This window comes from Columba livia, chromosome 15 (genome assembly GCF_036013475.1).
Source record: "Columba livia isolate bColLiv1 breed racing homer chromosome 15, bColLiv1.pat.W.v2, whole genome shotgun sequence".
NCBI lineage: Eukaryota > Metazoa > Chordata > Aves > Columbiformes > Columbidae > Columba > Columba livia.
In genome coordinates, this window is record NC_088616.1 from 11,418,466 (window position 1) to 11,432,244 (window position 13,779).

The 13,779-nt window shown below is 55.5% G+C and overlaps 1 protein-coding gene across 2 annotated transcripts in view; it reads left to right on the forward strand.

Annotated features, from left to right (window-relative positions):
- The window catches only part of PKD1 (polycystin 1, transient receptor potential channel interacting), an 87,782-nt gene extending 74,069 nt beyond the window's left edge, over window positions 1–13,713 (forward strand). For both annotated transcript variants that reach the window (XM_065031220.1, XM_065031221.1), the window contains exons 34-46: window positions 305–410; window positions 892–1,010; window positions 2,086–2,288; window positions 2,583–2,777; window positions 3,558–3,697; window positions 4,698–4,825; window positions 5,519–5,687; window positions 6,178–6,303; window positions 6,459–6,633; window positions 7,301–7,588; window positions 7,935–8,069; window positions 8,820–9,134; window positions 9,507–13,713. In XM_065031220.1, coding sequence (XP_064887292.1) covers window positions 305–410; window positions 892–1,010; window positions 2,086–2,288; window positions 2,583–2,777; window positions 3,558–3,697; window positions 4,698–4,825; window positions 5,519–5,687; window positions 6,178–6,303; window positions 6,459–6,633; window positions 7,301–7,588; window positions 7,935–8,069; window positions 8,820–9,134; window positions 9,507–10,139 — 2,732 coding nt within the window. In that variant the 3' untranslated portion in view covers window positions 10,140–13,713. The remainder of the gene's footprint in view (window positions 1–304; window positions 411–891; window positions 1,011–2,085; window positions 2,289–2,582; window positions 2,778–3,557; window positions 3,698–4,697; window positions 4,826–5,518; window positions 5,688–6,177; window positions 6,304–6,458; window positions 6,634–7,300; window positions 7,589–7,934; window positions 8,070–8,819; window positions 9,135–9,506) is intronic.
- The last annotated feature ends 66 nt before the right edge of the window (window positions 13,714–13,779 follow it).

Here is a 13,779-nt window from a genome sequence, read left to right on the forward strand (position 1 = left end):
GTCTGTTCACCCCTCCAGGGATGGTGACTCCAGCACTGCCCTGGGCAGCCTGTTCCAATGCCCCACAGCCCTTTGGGGAAGAAATTGTTCCCAAGATCCAACCTCCCCTGGTGCAGCAGGCCAGGCTCCACAGACAAACTGGGGGTGGACAGGAGCTAGAAGACAGGCGGGAGGGGAGCAGGGCCTCACCCTGGCCATCCTCCTCCTCAGCTCACAAGCGTGGCTGAGCCCGTGTGGTCAGAGCCACCCCTGTGTGGTGCTGCCTGCTCTGCTCCTGCCAAAGCCATTCACACTCTCTCCCCAGACGAGGATCTGATCCGGCAGATCCTGGCAGACGGAGCCAGCGGCATCTCACACTCCCAGGACCTCGGGCCGTACATGAGGGCTGACACGGATCTTATATCAGGCCTGTGAGTATTTGGGGGACTGAGTATAAGCAAATACTTATAATACTTGAAATAATAAGGATATTCGGTATAAGCTGGGCCAGCGCCTCCTGTCCCTCACCCTCCTGCCCAGCTCTGCAGCAGCTGCTGGCACCCACCCCCAGTGAGCTGAGATGTGCTTGGGGACATTGCAGATGCCTCGGTCAGCTTTGTCACAAGTCCCTGTGTCCTTACTGGCCACGATCCCTACAGCACACCCAGCCAGAGCTCCTGGAGGGCAGTGCCAACCTTCCAGAAGCCACCTGGAATGTCCACTTAAAGCCCCAGATGTGTCTGCAGAGCTTTGTGGTCTCCTGACAAAGTGCCCCGGCAGCCTGGGCTGCTCTCAGGGTGCTTCTAACCTGTCTGGGGCTGTGGCACTGGTGTCAGCACTGGAGTGCAGCCCACCTCGGTGCCAGAGCCCACGGTGGCATGGCTCAGCAGTGTCACCCCTTCGCCTTGGCAGGTCCAGTGTGTTCGGGGAGAAGGTGGAGACTGTCATGATGCAGAAGCTGAATGACAAAGGCCAGAGTGTGGCAGCTCCTCCCAGGGACATCAGCAGATCAGCCAGGTCCACCTGGACAGGTACCAGGGTCACAGGGCTGTGCCAGCATTGGGGGGGATGTAGGAACAGAGGGGCCATTGCACACAGCAGCCCTTGGGAGGCACAGGCAGGAAAAGAGAATAAAAAGCCTTGGGAAAGGCTGCTCCCCAGCTTGGGATAGATTTGCTTTTTTCCTGACAGCTTCTCTTGGAGCCTGAATCTCAGTGAGCCACCACTTGTTGTGACAATCCCTCCCACGCCCCCTGGGGAAGCTTCACTTGCTGCTTCCCCGTTACTCTGCCCTGCAGCCATCAGCCCATCCATCCATCCATGCGTCCTTCCAGCAGGAGAGTCAGTCTGTACATAACCAGAAGGGAGAGGGAGTCAAACACAAATAAAAGTTCAAACCAACAAGCAAAGCAAAACAACGGAGAAGAGACTTCCTCGGGGGTCGCGTAACGTCAGCTGGGCTGGCGCAAGGCAGGGAAGGGCTGTCGGTCCCCGCAGGGTCTGGGAGGTGACAAGTGCCCAGGTGCCCTGCGGAGCAGCTCGGTGTCGGTTCTCATAGCACAAACTCTTGGCTTCCCTGGGGCAGGGTGCTGCAGGAAAATCGGACAGAGCAGCAGTCCTCTTGAGTCTGTTGAAATCCAGCATTTCATCTCATTTGAGGAATGGCTGTAGTATCTTTGTGCAGGTGTTGGGTTGCAGGAGTGGCTGAAGGAAGCTGCGCCAAGCAAGCCCAGGGCAGGGTGGCTTGGCAGTTGGAATTTAGCCGGAGCAACAAATCTGGGGCTTTTCCTGGGTTGGACAGCAGCACCTCCAGCCAGGCTGGGCCTGCCCAGGGTCCTGGGGCTCTGAGAGAAAGCTGGGAACCCATCCCACCTCCCAGATCAGCATTCCACCTCCTTCACCTTCCCATCCTGTTTGCAGTAGGAGGCTGGCTGTGTGTGCTGTCCCTGTCCCTGCTCAGTGGGACATGGCTGGGACAATCCCTCCACACTCCCCAGGGCTGGTGGCAAGCTCTCTGCTGGGATGAGTGCTGTGCTCAGCCTGTCCTGTCCCCACTGAGACCCTTTTGCAGTCAGGTTTATTCTTGTTTTCCTTCCCTCCTTCCAGTTGCAGACCAAACGTTCAGGAAGCGCTTGCTGCCAGCCTGGTGCTCCTATCTGGCTCACGGCATCAGCCTCCTGCTCTTTGCCACCTCCGCGGGGGTCTCCGTATGGATCGGTGTGGGCTTTTCCTCCAGTGTTGCCCTCATGTGGCTCATCTCAGGGATATTCAGCTTTTTGGCATCTTTCTTGGTCTGGGAGCCCCTGAAGGTGAGGATACCACAAGGACACAAGCACGTATCTGTACACGTGTGTATTAGCTGTAATTAACAGCTTGTCCAGACGGTAATCAAGTCACTGTGCGAATGCTCTGTCCCATCTCCGTGTCTCCATAGGAGAAGGCTGCACAGCAGCTGCAGGAGAGGCAGTGCCAGTGGCAATTTGTTTTAGAGTTTACGTTGCCACTCCCAGAGCTGCTAAGCAGCCATGTCCCGCTCACTGGCTGTGTTGGAGGGTTTCTGGTGGCACCACTGTCCCCTGGCCTTGACACCACGTGTCCCCCAGGTTCTGCTGGAAGCCCTCTACTTCTCACTGGTTGCCAAGCGCCTGCACCCAGAGGAAGATGATACCTTGGTGGAGCATCCATTTGTGGAACATGTTTCTGAGAAGATCAGCAAGGTGCGCCCCCCCCAGGGCTTTGCCTTGTTCCAGGCCAAGGAGGAGGCCAGGAAGGTCAAACTGCTCCACAGAATGCTGAAGGTGAGATGTCCCAAATGGTGCCCAGGGCAGGGGGAAAGGCTCCAGGAGCTGAGACACAGCCTTGCGCGGGTCCTCCCAGTCCATCTGTGATCACCTGAGCTAGTAGGCACATCTCTAGTCTCTGCCTCAGTTTCCCCATCTGTACAAGACTGACAGTGACATTCATCTGCTCTGTGAAGCTCTGAGATGTGAGGTGGATGGAAGGCAGAACCATCAAGGGGGCTGATGGGGAGCAACTGGTGTGTTTGACCCCATAATTCAGGTGTTTGAGGTTAGGGCAAAGTTTGCAGTGACCAGTAGAAACCAACTTGCACAAGAAAATTCATTAATTGAGTCTTGTGAAAAACATTAACTCCCCACCTAGGAGCAGAAGTTTCCATCTCTTGTAGCTCATTCAGCACTAATCCTCTGCACTTGTGCTTGGAACACACAGCTGCTTTCACCGAGTCAAGTTATTTTTAACTGCGTGATTTCCCCTTAAAGGATGGAAACCCCCAGAACTATCGTATACAAGCTGCCAGTGTATAGGAGCTTGTACAGGGAGGTTGTGCAATGCGTATCAGCTTAAACATCTGGTGCCGGCCTGGCTGCTTTGAACAACAAATGTTGTGAGCCTGTGGTCTGGGTTTCATTTTAAACTGCTTCCTATATGGAAAAAGAAAGAACAGCGAGGTTAGGGTCCTGGTCCTGCATGGCAGGCGGTGAGAAGCTCTGATCTGCTGTGGGGCTGCGAACTGACACCCTGTGCTCTGATGTGATCCCTTTCTCCTCTGTTTGCAGAATTTCCTCATTTACATGATGTTCTTGCTGGTGATCCTGCTCACCAACTATGGAGACGCCTCCCGCAACAGCAGAGCCTTCCTTTTGCGCAGCTCCATCAAGCAGCAGTTGGGCAGCAACGAATTCCTCCGCATCAAGAGGTACCAGATCACAAAGGACCCGGGCATGGGGAAGAACCAGATATTTAATCTCAGAGTAGCTGTGCAGGGCTGGCTCTGGGGCTGGCTCTGGGGTTCCCGCTCCAGCTGCTCCTGTAAGTTCTTGACTGGGGAGCACTGGTGCCTCTGGTGGCAGACACAGTGTGGCAGTGAGCACATCCCTTTTTGTCCCTGTGGTTCTGCTACAGGGACCTGTAGGGGTTGAGAGCTTTAATTTCTTTGAATTTTGATTTTTTCCTTAGTGAGAAGGGTCTATGTGAATTACAGGTGTTTATCTTTCTGTATCTGGTTTAAAGGACACGAGTTTGCTCTGTCTCTAGAATTTACAACTGTAGGGTTTAGCCATAAACAGTCATTAGAACCAAAAATAACATCTCGTATAAATACGGAGTCCTTCCCTTCCTTGCTCTGCACGTATGGTTTAACTGGGTTAAATTTTCCCAGCTGGGTTTCCACACCACTGGGAACTCCAGTGTCCAGGCTGACGTTGGAACGACTGCCTGGGATCAACGCTGTCTTTGTACCCGGCTCGTACAGACCTCTCGATTCTCTGTGCAAATAGATGTGACTTGTCTGTGCCACAAAGTCCAGAAACTTTGATTCACCACCATATGAATCGGGAATGATTACAGTGAACTCACTGGAGTTTTGGGTGTGAAAGTGGTGAAAAGGGGGAGAGCAGAGCAGAATCTGCTCTAAATATCATCTCTGTTCCATTGTGCTGCCACAGCCCCTCTGCTCTGATCCATATGCTCTGATCCATATGGGATGGATTCAGTCACCTTTAGATCTTGCATGTCAAATAAATATTGTCCTGGCCCCAGTGCTTGGATGGATGGAGGTGCTGCCTCTGCACTGCTCTGGGAGGGGGGCAGCCGGGGTGACCTCCCCAAAACTCTGTTGGTCATGAGTGAGACACGCAGGGCCAGCCCTGATGCAGCTGCTGTGGGGCTCGGCCTCTCATGTCTTCTCCCCATTGCAGGTCAGACCAGTTCTGGGTCTGGATGTCCCAGGTGTTCCTGCCATACCTGTACAACAACCGCTCGGCGCAGGAGAGCTCCAGCACAACGCTGGGGACAGCGCGGCTGCGGCAGCTCCGGCTGCAGGAGGGTACGTGGGACAGTGACCACAGCTCTGCTGTCACAGCGGGGGGACATTGCTGGAGGGACAAAGTGGCTGGGGCTGGGTGCAGCTGGGGTTGGATGGAGCAAGACGGAGGTTCTGGAGGAAGGTTTTTCTTTGCAGCACATGTATTTGTGTGTCTGGTTCTGCTGCCTTCAGAGACAATGAACTGGGGTAGCCGCTTGTGGGGATTTGCACTGAGGAGAGAGGGTGACGTAGTTGTCAGCCTGGAGAACAGGAGCTGAGGGGAGACCTTCTGATCTCTGAACTGCCTGAAAGGAGCTTGGAGATGGGGGGGTCAGGCTCTGCTCCCAAGGAACAAGCGCCAGGACCAGAGGAAGCAGCCTCAAGCTGCACCAGGGGAGGCTGAGGTTGGATCTGGGGAACAATTTCTTCCCCAAAGGGCTGTCGGGCATTGGAACAGGCTGCCCAGGGCAGTGGTGGAGTCACCATCCCTGAAGGGGTTGAGCAGACGCGGAGATGAGGTTCTCAGGGACATGGGGTAGTGCCAGGGGTGGGGTAACAGTTGGGCTTGATGGTCTTGAGGGTCTTTTCCAACCAAAACAATTCTGTGATTTTTGGAGGTGTGACTGGAGACATGGAGGGGGCTTGTACAGAAGGGAGCTGTGCCCTGGTACTGGGCTGGGCTCCCCTGGGGTGACAGTGTTGCTCTCATTCCAGCCGAGTGCCAGCGCACGGCCCAGGACGTGCTGCACAGCCTGGACACGGCTGCCGGCAGCAGCTGCACCGACCCGCACGGCTTTTCCACCACAGACTATGCAGCTGGCTGGGAAAGGGCAGCCGTGAACGTGACAGCAGCATGGTCCTACTCACCGCCCGACCTGACAGGGTAAGGAGCACCTGCACCTACACCCCCTGCTCCATCTGCCAAAGACCTTGGTTTTAAAGCAAAATAAATTCGGGCTGGACATGAGGAAGACATTTTTTCCCCTGAGCGTGGTGAGAGCCTGGCCCAGGTTGCCCAGAAAGGTGGTGGATGAACCATCCCTGGAGACATCCCAGGCCAGGCTGGACGGGGCTCCGAGCAACCTGAGCTGGTGAAGATGCTCATGGCAGGGGTGGCACTGGGGGAGCTGGGAAGGTCCCTTCAACCCAGACTGTTCTGTGATTCTGTGATTGCATCTTTTCACTAAGATGGATCAATGCACTTCTGTAATTTATCTCATGAAATAAAGAATGAGGCAGCTGTGACCCTTGGATGTGCAGTACAGGGGTCAGGTCTGCATCTGCACCCTTGCTCTTGCCCTGCCATGTAGGAGAGCACACCGGTGGCTGCTCTGTCCCAATGTGTCACCCTACAACTCCTCATTCCTCTGCAGGGTCTGGTACTGGGGTTACATCTCATTCTACGACAGCAGTGGTTACGTGCAGGAGCTGGGGGCTTCTCTGGAGGAGAGCAGGGCTCAGCTGCAGTTCCTTCAGCAGCACACCTGGATTGACAACATGTGAGTGTGGCGGGGTGAAGGACACATCCTGCTGTCACCCGGTGCGCTGCTGGGTTGTCATGGGACAGAGGGGATCGGTGATCCCACTGAACTGTGACACCAGCCCTGGGTCAATGCTGTCCAAGCGCCCTGAGCTGCTTTTCTCCCATCCCCAGGAGCCGGGTGGTCTTTGTGGAGCTGGTGCAGTACAACCCCAGCGTGGACCTGCACGCTGCCATCACCCTGCAGCTGGAGCTCCTGGGGACCGGCCAGGCCATCACTGCTGTCACCGTCAGCCCCTTCCCACTGCTGCGGCTCAGCGCGGGTGTCACGTTGCAGCTTCTCATGATGGTCAGTGCAGTGCTGCCCCCCGACCCTCCTCTTCCTCTCGGTCACTGCACGGAGGGCTTGGGGGACTCTGCCTGAGGCCACTTGTCCCCACGCCTGTCACCGCTTCACTTCCAGGCCTGAGCAGCACACAGAAACATCCCTGGTGCTGCTGGAGGGGACGAACATTCCTCCTGTCTGGCAGCATTTCTCGGTCTTGTCTCGGCCTCTTTGCTCCCTTGAATTTGTGCCTGTCACTGTGGGAACTGGAGGTTTTTGTTGTTCTGTCCTCAACGGGACATCGGCCATGTCCCCAGGGACCCTGCCGGGGTTCTGCCACCCTGTCACAAGCGCATGGGATGTGGTTTGGGGAGCTGCCCTGCCAGGGCACAAGGGAACAATGGGGTGTGGATGGGGTGAGGGAGGCAGGGAAGGACTCAGGGTGTGCTACAGACTCATAGATGAGGTTCTTAGGGACATGGGTTGGTGCTAGAGTTAGCTTATGGCTGGACTCCGTGATCTTGAGGGTATCCTCCAAGCACAATGATTCTATGATTCCAGCCGCGGGCTGGCAGAACTCAGCCCAGTACGTGGGGTTTTGCTGTCCCGTGGTGCTGCAGGGTCCCTGGTGCAGCACAGGGCTCGGGCATTGCCCTCTCCTTCCCTGGTGACCTCTCCATTCTTCCCCCAGGTCTTCCTCATGGTGTTTGTGGTCTACTTTGTGGTGTCCGAGTCACTGTCCATCAAGAAGGAAGGCCGGGCTTACTTCACTCTGTGGGGCAACTACGGCCAGTGGGTGTTCATCCTGCTGAGCACCTGCACGGTGGTGGTGCACCTCAGCCAGGCCACCCTGGCCGACCAGCAGTGGCTCAAGTACCTCAACAACCGCAAAGGCTTCACCAACTTCTACCAGGTGGCCATTCTCAACACTGTCTTCAGCACCTTGGCTGCGTCCCTCCTCTTCCTCCTGACCGTGCAGGTATGGAGAGGGCTGAGTGGGTGCAGCACGGGGACAGGGATGTCCTTTGCCAGGCTTTGGTGCTCCTGTGCCAGCTCGTCAGCCGTGGGCAGTCCGTCAGCAGGACTTTGCAGTAAAACCAAGCACAGGAGCGTGGTCCTGCTGCGCAGGCGCTGGTGGAACGTGCTGGGGCTGCTCCTGCGTCCAGACCCTGCCGCAGGACGGGGTGGGGGCAGCGCGGCCGCACGCTCCCAGGCAGCTCTGCTGTGTCTCTCTCTGCTGGTGGGTGTGGAAAGGGCTGGCAGGGTCTGGCAGCAGCCTCTGCCAGGGGCTGCTGTGGTGACGCCATCCTCTCTGTCGGTCCCAGGCCGCCCAACAGCTGCGGTTCGTCAGGCAATGGTCTGTCTTTGGGAAGACCTTTCAGAAGTCAGCAAAGGAGCTGGCCGCCGCGGCGCTGGCGTTCGCCGTGCTCCTCCTGGCCTACGCACAGCTTGGCTTCCTGGTGAGTACCTGCAAGGGCCGTGTTGTCCCTCGTTCCTCACCACGCCATGACTGTGACCTCCAGCCTGTGCAGGGAGCCTTGTCTGCCACAGGCTGGGTGGCTTTGGGCAGGGGCTGTGTCTGTGACCTGTCCTTGTCACAGACCATTTCTGGGCTGCTCCTCAGGGCTCATGCTGTGCAGGATGGAGTAGTGAGTATCGGGGGACAGGAGGATATTTTGCCACAGCTGGGGTTGGATGGAGCAAGACAGAGGTTCTGGAGGAAGGTTTTTCTTTGCAGCACATGTATTTGTGTGTCTGGTTCTGCTGCCTTCAGAGACAATGAACTGGGGTAGCTGCTTGTGAGGATTTACACTGAGGAGAGAGGGTGACGTAGTTGTCAGCCTGGAGAACAGGAGCTGAGGGGAGACCTTCTGATCTCTGAACTGCCTGAAAGGAGGTTGGAACCAGGGGGGGTCGGGCTCTGCTCCCCAGGAACAAGCGCCAGGACCAGAGGAAGTGGCCTCAAGCTGCACCAGGGGAGGCTGAGGTTGGATCTTGGAACAATTTCTTCCCCAAAGGGGTGTTGGGCATTGGAACAGGCTGCCCAGGGCAGTGCTGGAGTCACCATCCCTGGCGTGGTTGAACAGACACAGATGAGGTTCTCAGGGACATGGGGTAGTGCCAGGGGTGGGGTAACAATTGGATTTGAAGATCTCTTCCAACCAAAATGGTTCTGTGATTCTGTTACATCTCCAACGTCCCCTTCACAGCTCTTCTCCTCCTCCTCGGAGTCATTTCGCAGTGTGGGCAGCAGCCTCCTGCTGCTCCTGGCCATGCTGCGGGGCAGCACGACCCTCCGGCCCCCCTTGCCTGGCTCCTCGGGCCTCTACTACCTGTTCTGCACCAGCTACATCGTCCTGGAGGTGTGGATCGTGCTGAGGCTGTTCACTGCGGTGCTGATCTACAGCTACCGGGAAATGCACTTTGAGCTGTACCGTCCTGCCTTTGAGCCCCAGGACTACGAGATGGTGGAGCTTTTCGTGCGCAGGCTGAAGATGTGGATGGGCTTCAGCAAAGCCAAGGAGGTGGGTGCATCTTGGGAGGCTCCGTGGAGAAAGGGTCTAGCTGCAGAGAAGCAACATCCTCAGCCTTCCTTTGCCTCTGGCTGCCCTCTGCTGCTCTTCACAGTCAGGTTCCTCCAGCACGTGAGGGCTGGAGCAGTGGCCATTCCTGGAGGCCCAAAAGTTGCATTAGTTATGGGGTGTTGTGGAGGCATCTGCTGCCAGTTCTCAGTCACAGAGTTCCACATGTTTTTACCTGTGATCTGTCCCCAGGTCCCTGCCATGGCCTGACCCACCAGCAATGGCCGGGAACAGCCCTGGGGCTGCTCGGAGCAGGACGCGGTGCCCCAGCACAGTGTTCCCCGAAATAACTCCCACTCGCCTCTTCTCTTGCAGTTCCGGCACAAGGTGAGATTTGAGGGGATGGAGCCGCTGCCATCCCGAGACTCCAGCGACTCCAAGTCCTTTCGGGGCCCCACTCCCAGCGCCGCCTCCGACAGCTCCAGGGCCTCCACATCCTCCAGCCAGCTGGACGGGCTGAGCCTCGTGCTGAGCACTCGCGACAGCCTGGAAGTGGACGCCGACATCCAGAGGCTCCTCTCCCTCTTTGAGATGCTGCTCGCCCAATTCGACCGGGTCAACCAGGTGACGGAGGACGTGTACCGCATCGAGCACCAGCTGCAGGGCTCCCGCAGCCGCCGCTCGCGCCGGAGCGTCGCCCCAGTGCCAGAGGACGTCACGAGCAGGTACTGTGCAGGCAGCACAGAGCAGGGGCCCTCACCCGAAATCTCCTCCGACATGGACCTGCAGCCCCTGCGGGACCCCTCACTGTCCCCAAACTCTCCTGCTGCCCCATCAGGCAGCAACATTCGGGGCTCTGTGCCCAGCCGGCTCCTTCGAGCCAGCAGAGGCATCAGCGTGGCGGCATCTGTGCTGCCCCCGCACAAACCCTACACTGCTGCAGCTCCGGCAGGGAAGAAGAAACGGCCCCTGCGGGCTAAGAACAGGGTGCACCCCACGGTTAAATAATGGGCGTTGTGCTGGGCACGGCGGGGAGAGGAGCCCACGCAGGGCAGAGCGCCGGGGAAGGGGTTTGCGAAGGGTGGGCTGTGCCTGCCGTGCAGACCTGGAGCCTCGGGAGCTGCCGCTTCCGAAAGCTCCCGCCACAGCGGCTGTGCCTGCCAGGGCACATGGGGTGGCCGCCATCCCCAGGGACCTGCCGCCGTCCCCAGGGACCTGCCACTGTCCCCATCAGATGTGCCGACTGCCCCACCGGTGGTTTCCAGCGATAGGGGTTGGTTGGAGAAGGCTCAGCCTTTCCCTCGGGGACAGCCGGGAGAGGCTGCGTGGGGTACGCGCAGAAAACACAGTAGGGCAGTATTATAAAGTTGTCTGTTTTGTTAAATGGCACCATGTGCCAACAGCCGCCTGTGGCGACTGTGACAAGGACACTTTAGGGGCTGCACAGGGTGACCGTGCGAGGCTCATCTCCCCCCGCTGGCTGTGCCGGCTGGAAGGGGGACAGGAGAGCCCCAGGCCTTGAAGGTTTGAACTGTCTTGCATTTTTGTTGACCAGACACACTGTGGAGGAAAGCTACAGGTTTCAAGAAGGTATTTAACCCTTTTTTTTTTTTTTAAGCATAAATATATATATACAAATGATATCTACACCCAGATCAGTTAATTTCTAGTATTGGCTACTTTTATCCTCCAGAAATTGGTACTATTATTTGTATTTAAAGAGATGCGGTATTTAAAAGGAAGGACGTTGCGAGCAGTCAGCAGCGCTGCCGGCTGCGCTCAGCGGGGACAAGCAGCAGCTCCGGTTTGCGGAGCCCTCGGCTGCTCCAGCGTCCCCGAGCGTGGGGACCCCCCATACCAGCCCCGCTGGGCCCCCCCGGCCCGCGGGCGCTGCTGCCTGCTTGGCTTTTCTAATCCAAGGAATGTATTGACCTAAGTATATATATATTTTTTTGTTTACTTGTTCATATGTACTGCCCAGCACTTTAAACAATGCTTTCCTCGGCTAACAATGACACATGCGATCTAACGAGACGGGATAATATATCACAAAAGCAGTATTTTTTGTCTGTTTAAATCGTAAGCTGAAATGAGCAAATGCTGATGCAGCGACCGCAGCCCCCGCACCCCCAGCAGGGCCGGGGCCTCCTGGCATCTTCCCAACAAGAAGCACAAGGCGCTGGGAGAGGTGGGTGAAGCGGTCGCTCCATCAGCACCATTTCACGTTATGTATATTGTAAGTAATTTATATGTTTGGGTTTGTGTTTTGTTTTTTTTTTTTGTTTTTTTTTAAATGTATATATTTTTGTATGTTTGCTATATTTTCATAGCATCGGTAACGTGTTTGAAACATGTAGATAGGAGACAGAACACTATTGTCAGAGTTATTTAAAGGATGTATTAAGTGCTTCTTCCTGGGAATGTCCCGTGTATATAAGGATCGGGTGTCTGTGTGCATGTGGTGCGTGTGCTCCCCCGGCTCGGGGATGCGGGAGCTGGAGTGTCCCCAGGACCTGCTCGGGCCTTGGGGACGGGGACCTTGTGCTGGGCTGCAGATTGGTCCTGGAAGCATCATCCCCGTGTCACCAGCCAGGGGGACCTTTCTGGGCTCTTCTGAGAGATGTCACCTCCTGTGTCTTCCCATCCAGCTCCCGGCACTTCTGCCGTGCTGTGTTACATACTTTTAAAGATTTAATTAGGTATTTTTAAAGATTTAATTAGGTACTTTTAAAGAAGAGTTATTACAGCTGTCTGCATGCCTCCTTGGCTCCAGGCGCCTGCCCATGTCCCTGTAGGTGACTAAAAGGCACAGGGTTGCTCTTGATGACAGTTTTGGAACCTGTCTGAGTTACCTTTGAGAAACTCAGTTGCTATGAAGGACAAGATGCTGTGGAGAGGTTGCAGAAGAAAATGAGTGTGCTGTGGCTTGAAGGTCACTTGAAGTGAGAGTGGTTGGTCACCAGAGAGGTTGTTGGAAGAGCAGATTGTACAGAGGGAAGTGGAGTGTGGAGAGGACAAAACTAATCCTGGTAACCGTGAAGCTTTTGTAGCGGGAAGGAAAGGCAGGTGACGAGGAGATGATGGAGTTGAGGGGCAGGAGGTGGGATGGGGAACCCCACCTTGGGGGCTGCAGGTGCCTGGAGCAGGTGGGACCAGCCGTGGGGCCTGGGGCTGATGCCAGAGCTTTGTGTGCTGCAGGAGTCATTTGTTCCTCCTTTTACAAACAGCTCTGTCCACTCCAGACCTCTTCTGGTATCTAAAACTGGTTTTCAAGCTTGTTGTCCCTTTGGTGTTTCCTCCCTGGGGCAAAGACAGACGTGGTTATAAAGCAAAATCTTTTTTGGTGAGATAAGCACAGGCCCTGGGTGAAAGTCAGGAACTCTGGTCTACGTCTGTCCTTAAAGCCAAAGTTTCAGTCTCTCTGGCTGTGCCTCAAAAGCAAAAGCACCGGAGAAGAATTTAGTCGCATAAACAGCAACCGCCCACAAAGACAGAACCAAGTTGTTCATCTTCGAGCAGCACTGTGTCAGCATGCAGGTATTTTTATTGGCCAAGAGAACTGGAAAAAAGGTGGGTTTCCATAGGAAAGTGCTCATTTGGGTTCTTACATGGGAGAGCTGAGCACAACTGTCCCAGAGCAGCCCCTTGGAACCTCCAGCCCCCCATCCATCTGTCCCCGTCTGCAGTGGAGCAAAATTCAGTGAGTAAAATGACCCAAGCAGGTCTTGGAAAGCTCTTGCGTCTTCAAGAGCCAAAAAGAGTTCAGTTCAAGAACCACAGTTCGGTTCTCAGCCCCTCCTCACGCCGCTGGCTCAAGTCTGCTCATTTCAGAGGTTGTTAATTGGAGTGAGGTGCAGGAAGGAGACAAGAGGCAGAGCAGCCGTAATGAGCTCACGGGAGGTGGGACGAGGCAGCTCCACGTGAGACCTCAGGATGGTTGTTCCCAAATGCCCGTTTCTTACCCAGCTTGTTCCGAGTGTGAGTGCGACGTGATGCGTGTGACTTACCAAGTGCTGCTCCTGGTCCCAGAGGAGCAGAGGCTCAGACAACTGCTCAGACAACTGCCCCTGGCAGCACGAGAGCAGCTCTGGAACCCCCGCGAGGGCCCCGTACACGGTGGGCGCCCCCACAGCCCCCAGCACCCCAGTTCTCATCGCAGCGGTTATTTGTACAAACTCCCGTGAGGCTCCCAGGGTCCCGTCCCCGTCAGGCACTTCGCTGCTTTGTTACCGATTCACACCTGCGATGAACTTGACTTGCAGCCCCAGCCCATAATAAATACTCCTGAATGTATATTTCTGTGTTTGTAGTCACCCAGAGATGGTTTCTTATTTATTAAGTCTCACAAAGATGCAACAGTATCAAGCTGCTTAAATAAAAGCCTTTATCCATTAGTTTAAAAGGGAGAGGGAGGGACTTCTTATATAAGCGCTTTTTTTTAAAAGAGCAGAAAATTGTGACCAATATGCCAACTGTTACTGTCTGGTCAGCATTTCACTGCAAACAAAAATATTGTATTTTGTAACTGTGGGGATGTTTCTTAAAAAAAATGACAAGGTCAAATAAAAGATGACTGCTAGGACCTGGCTCCCGTGCTTCTGTTACGCTCCCCAGTGGAAAATTGAAAGGAGGAATTTACATGATCATG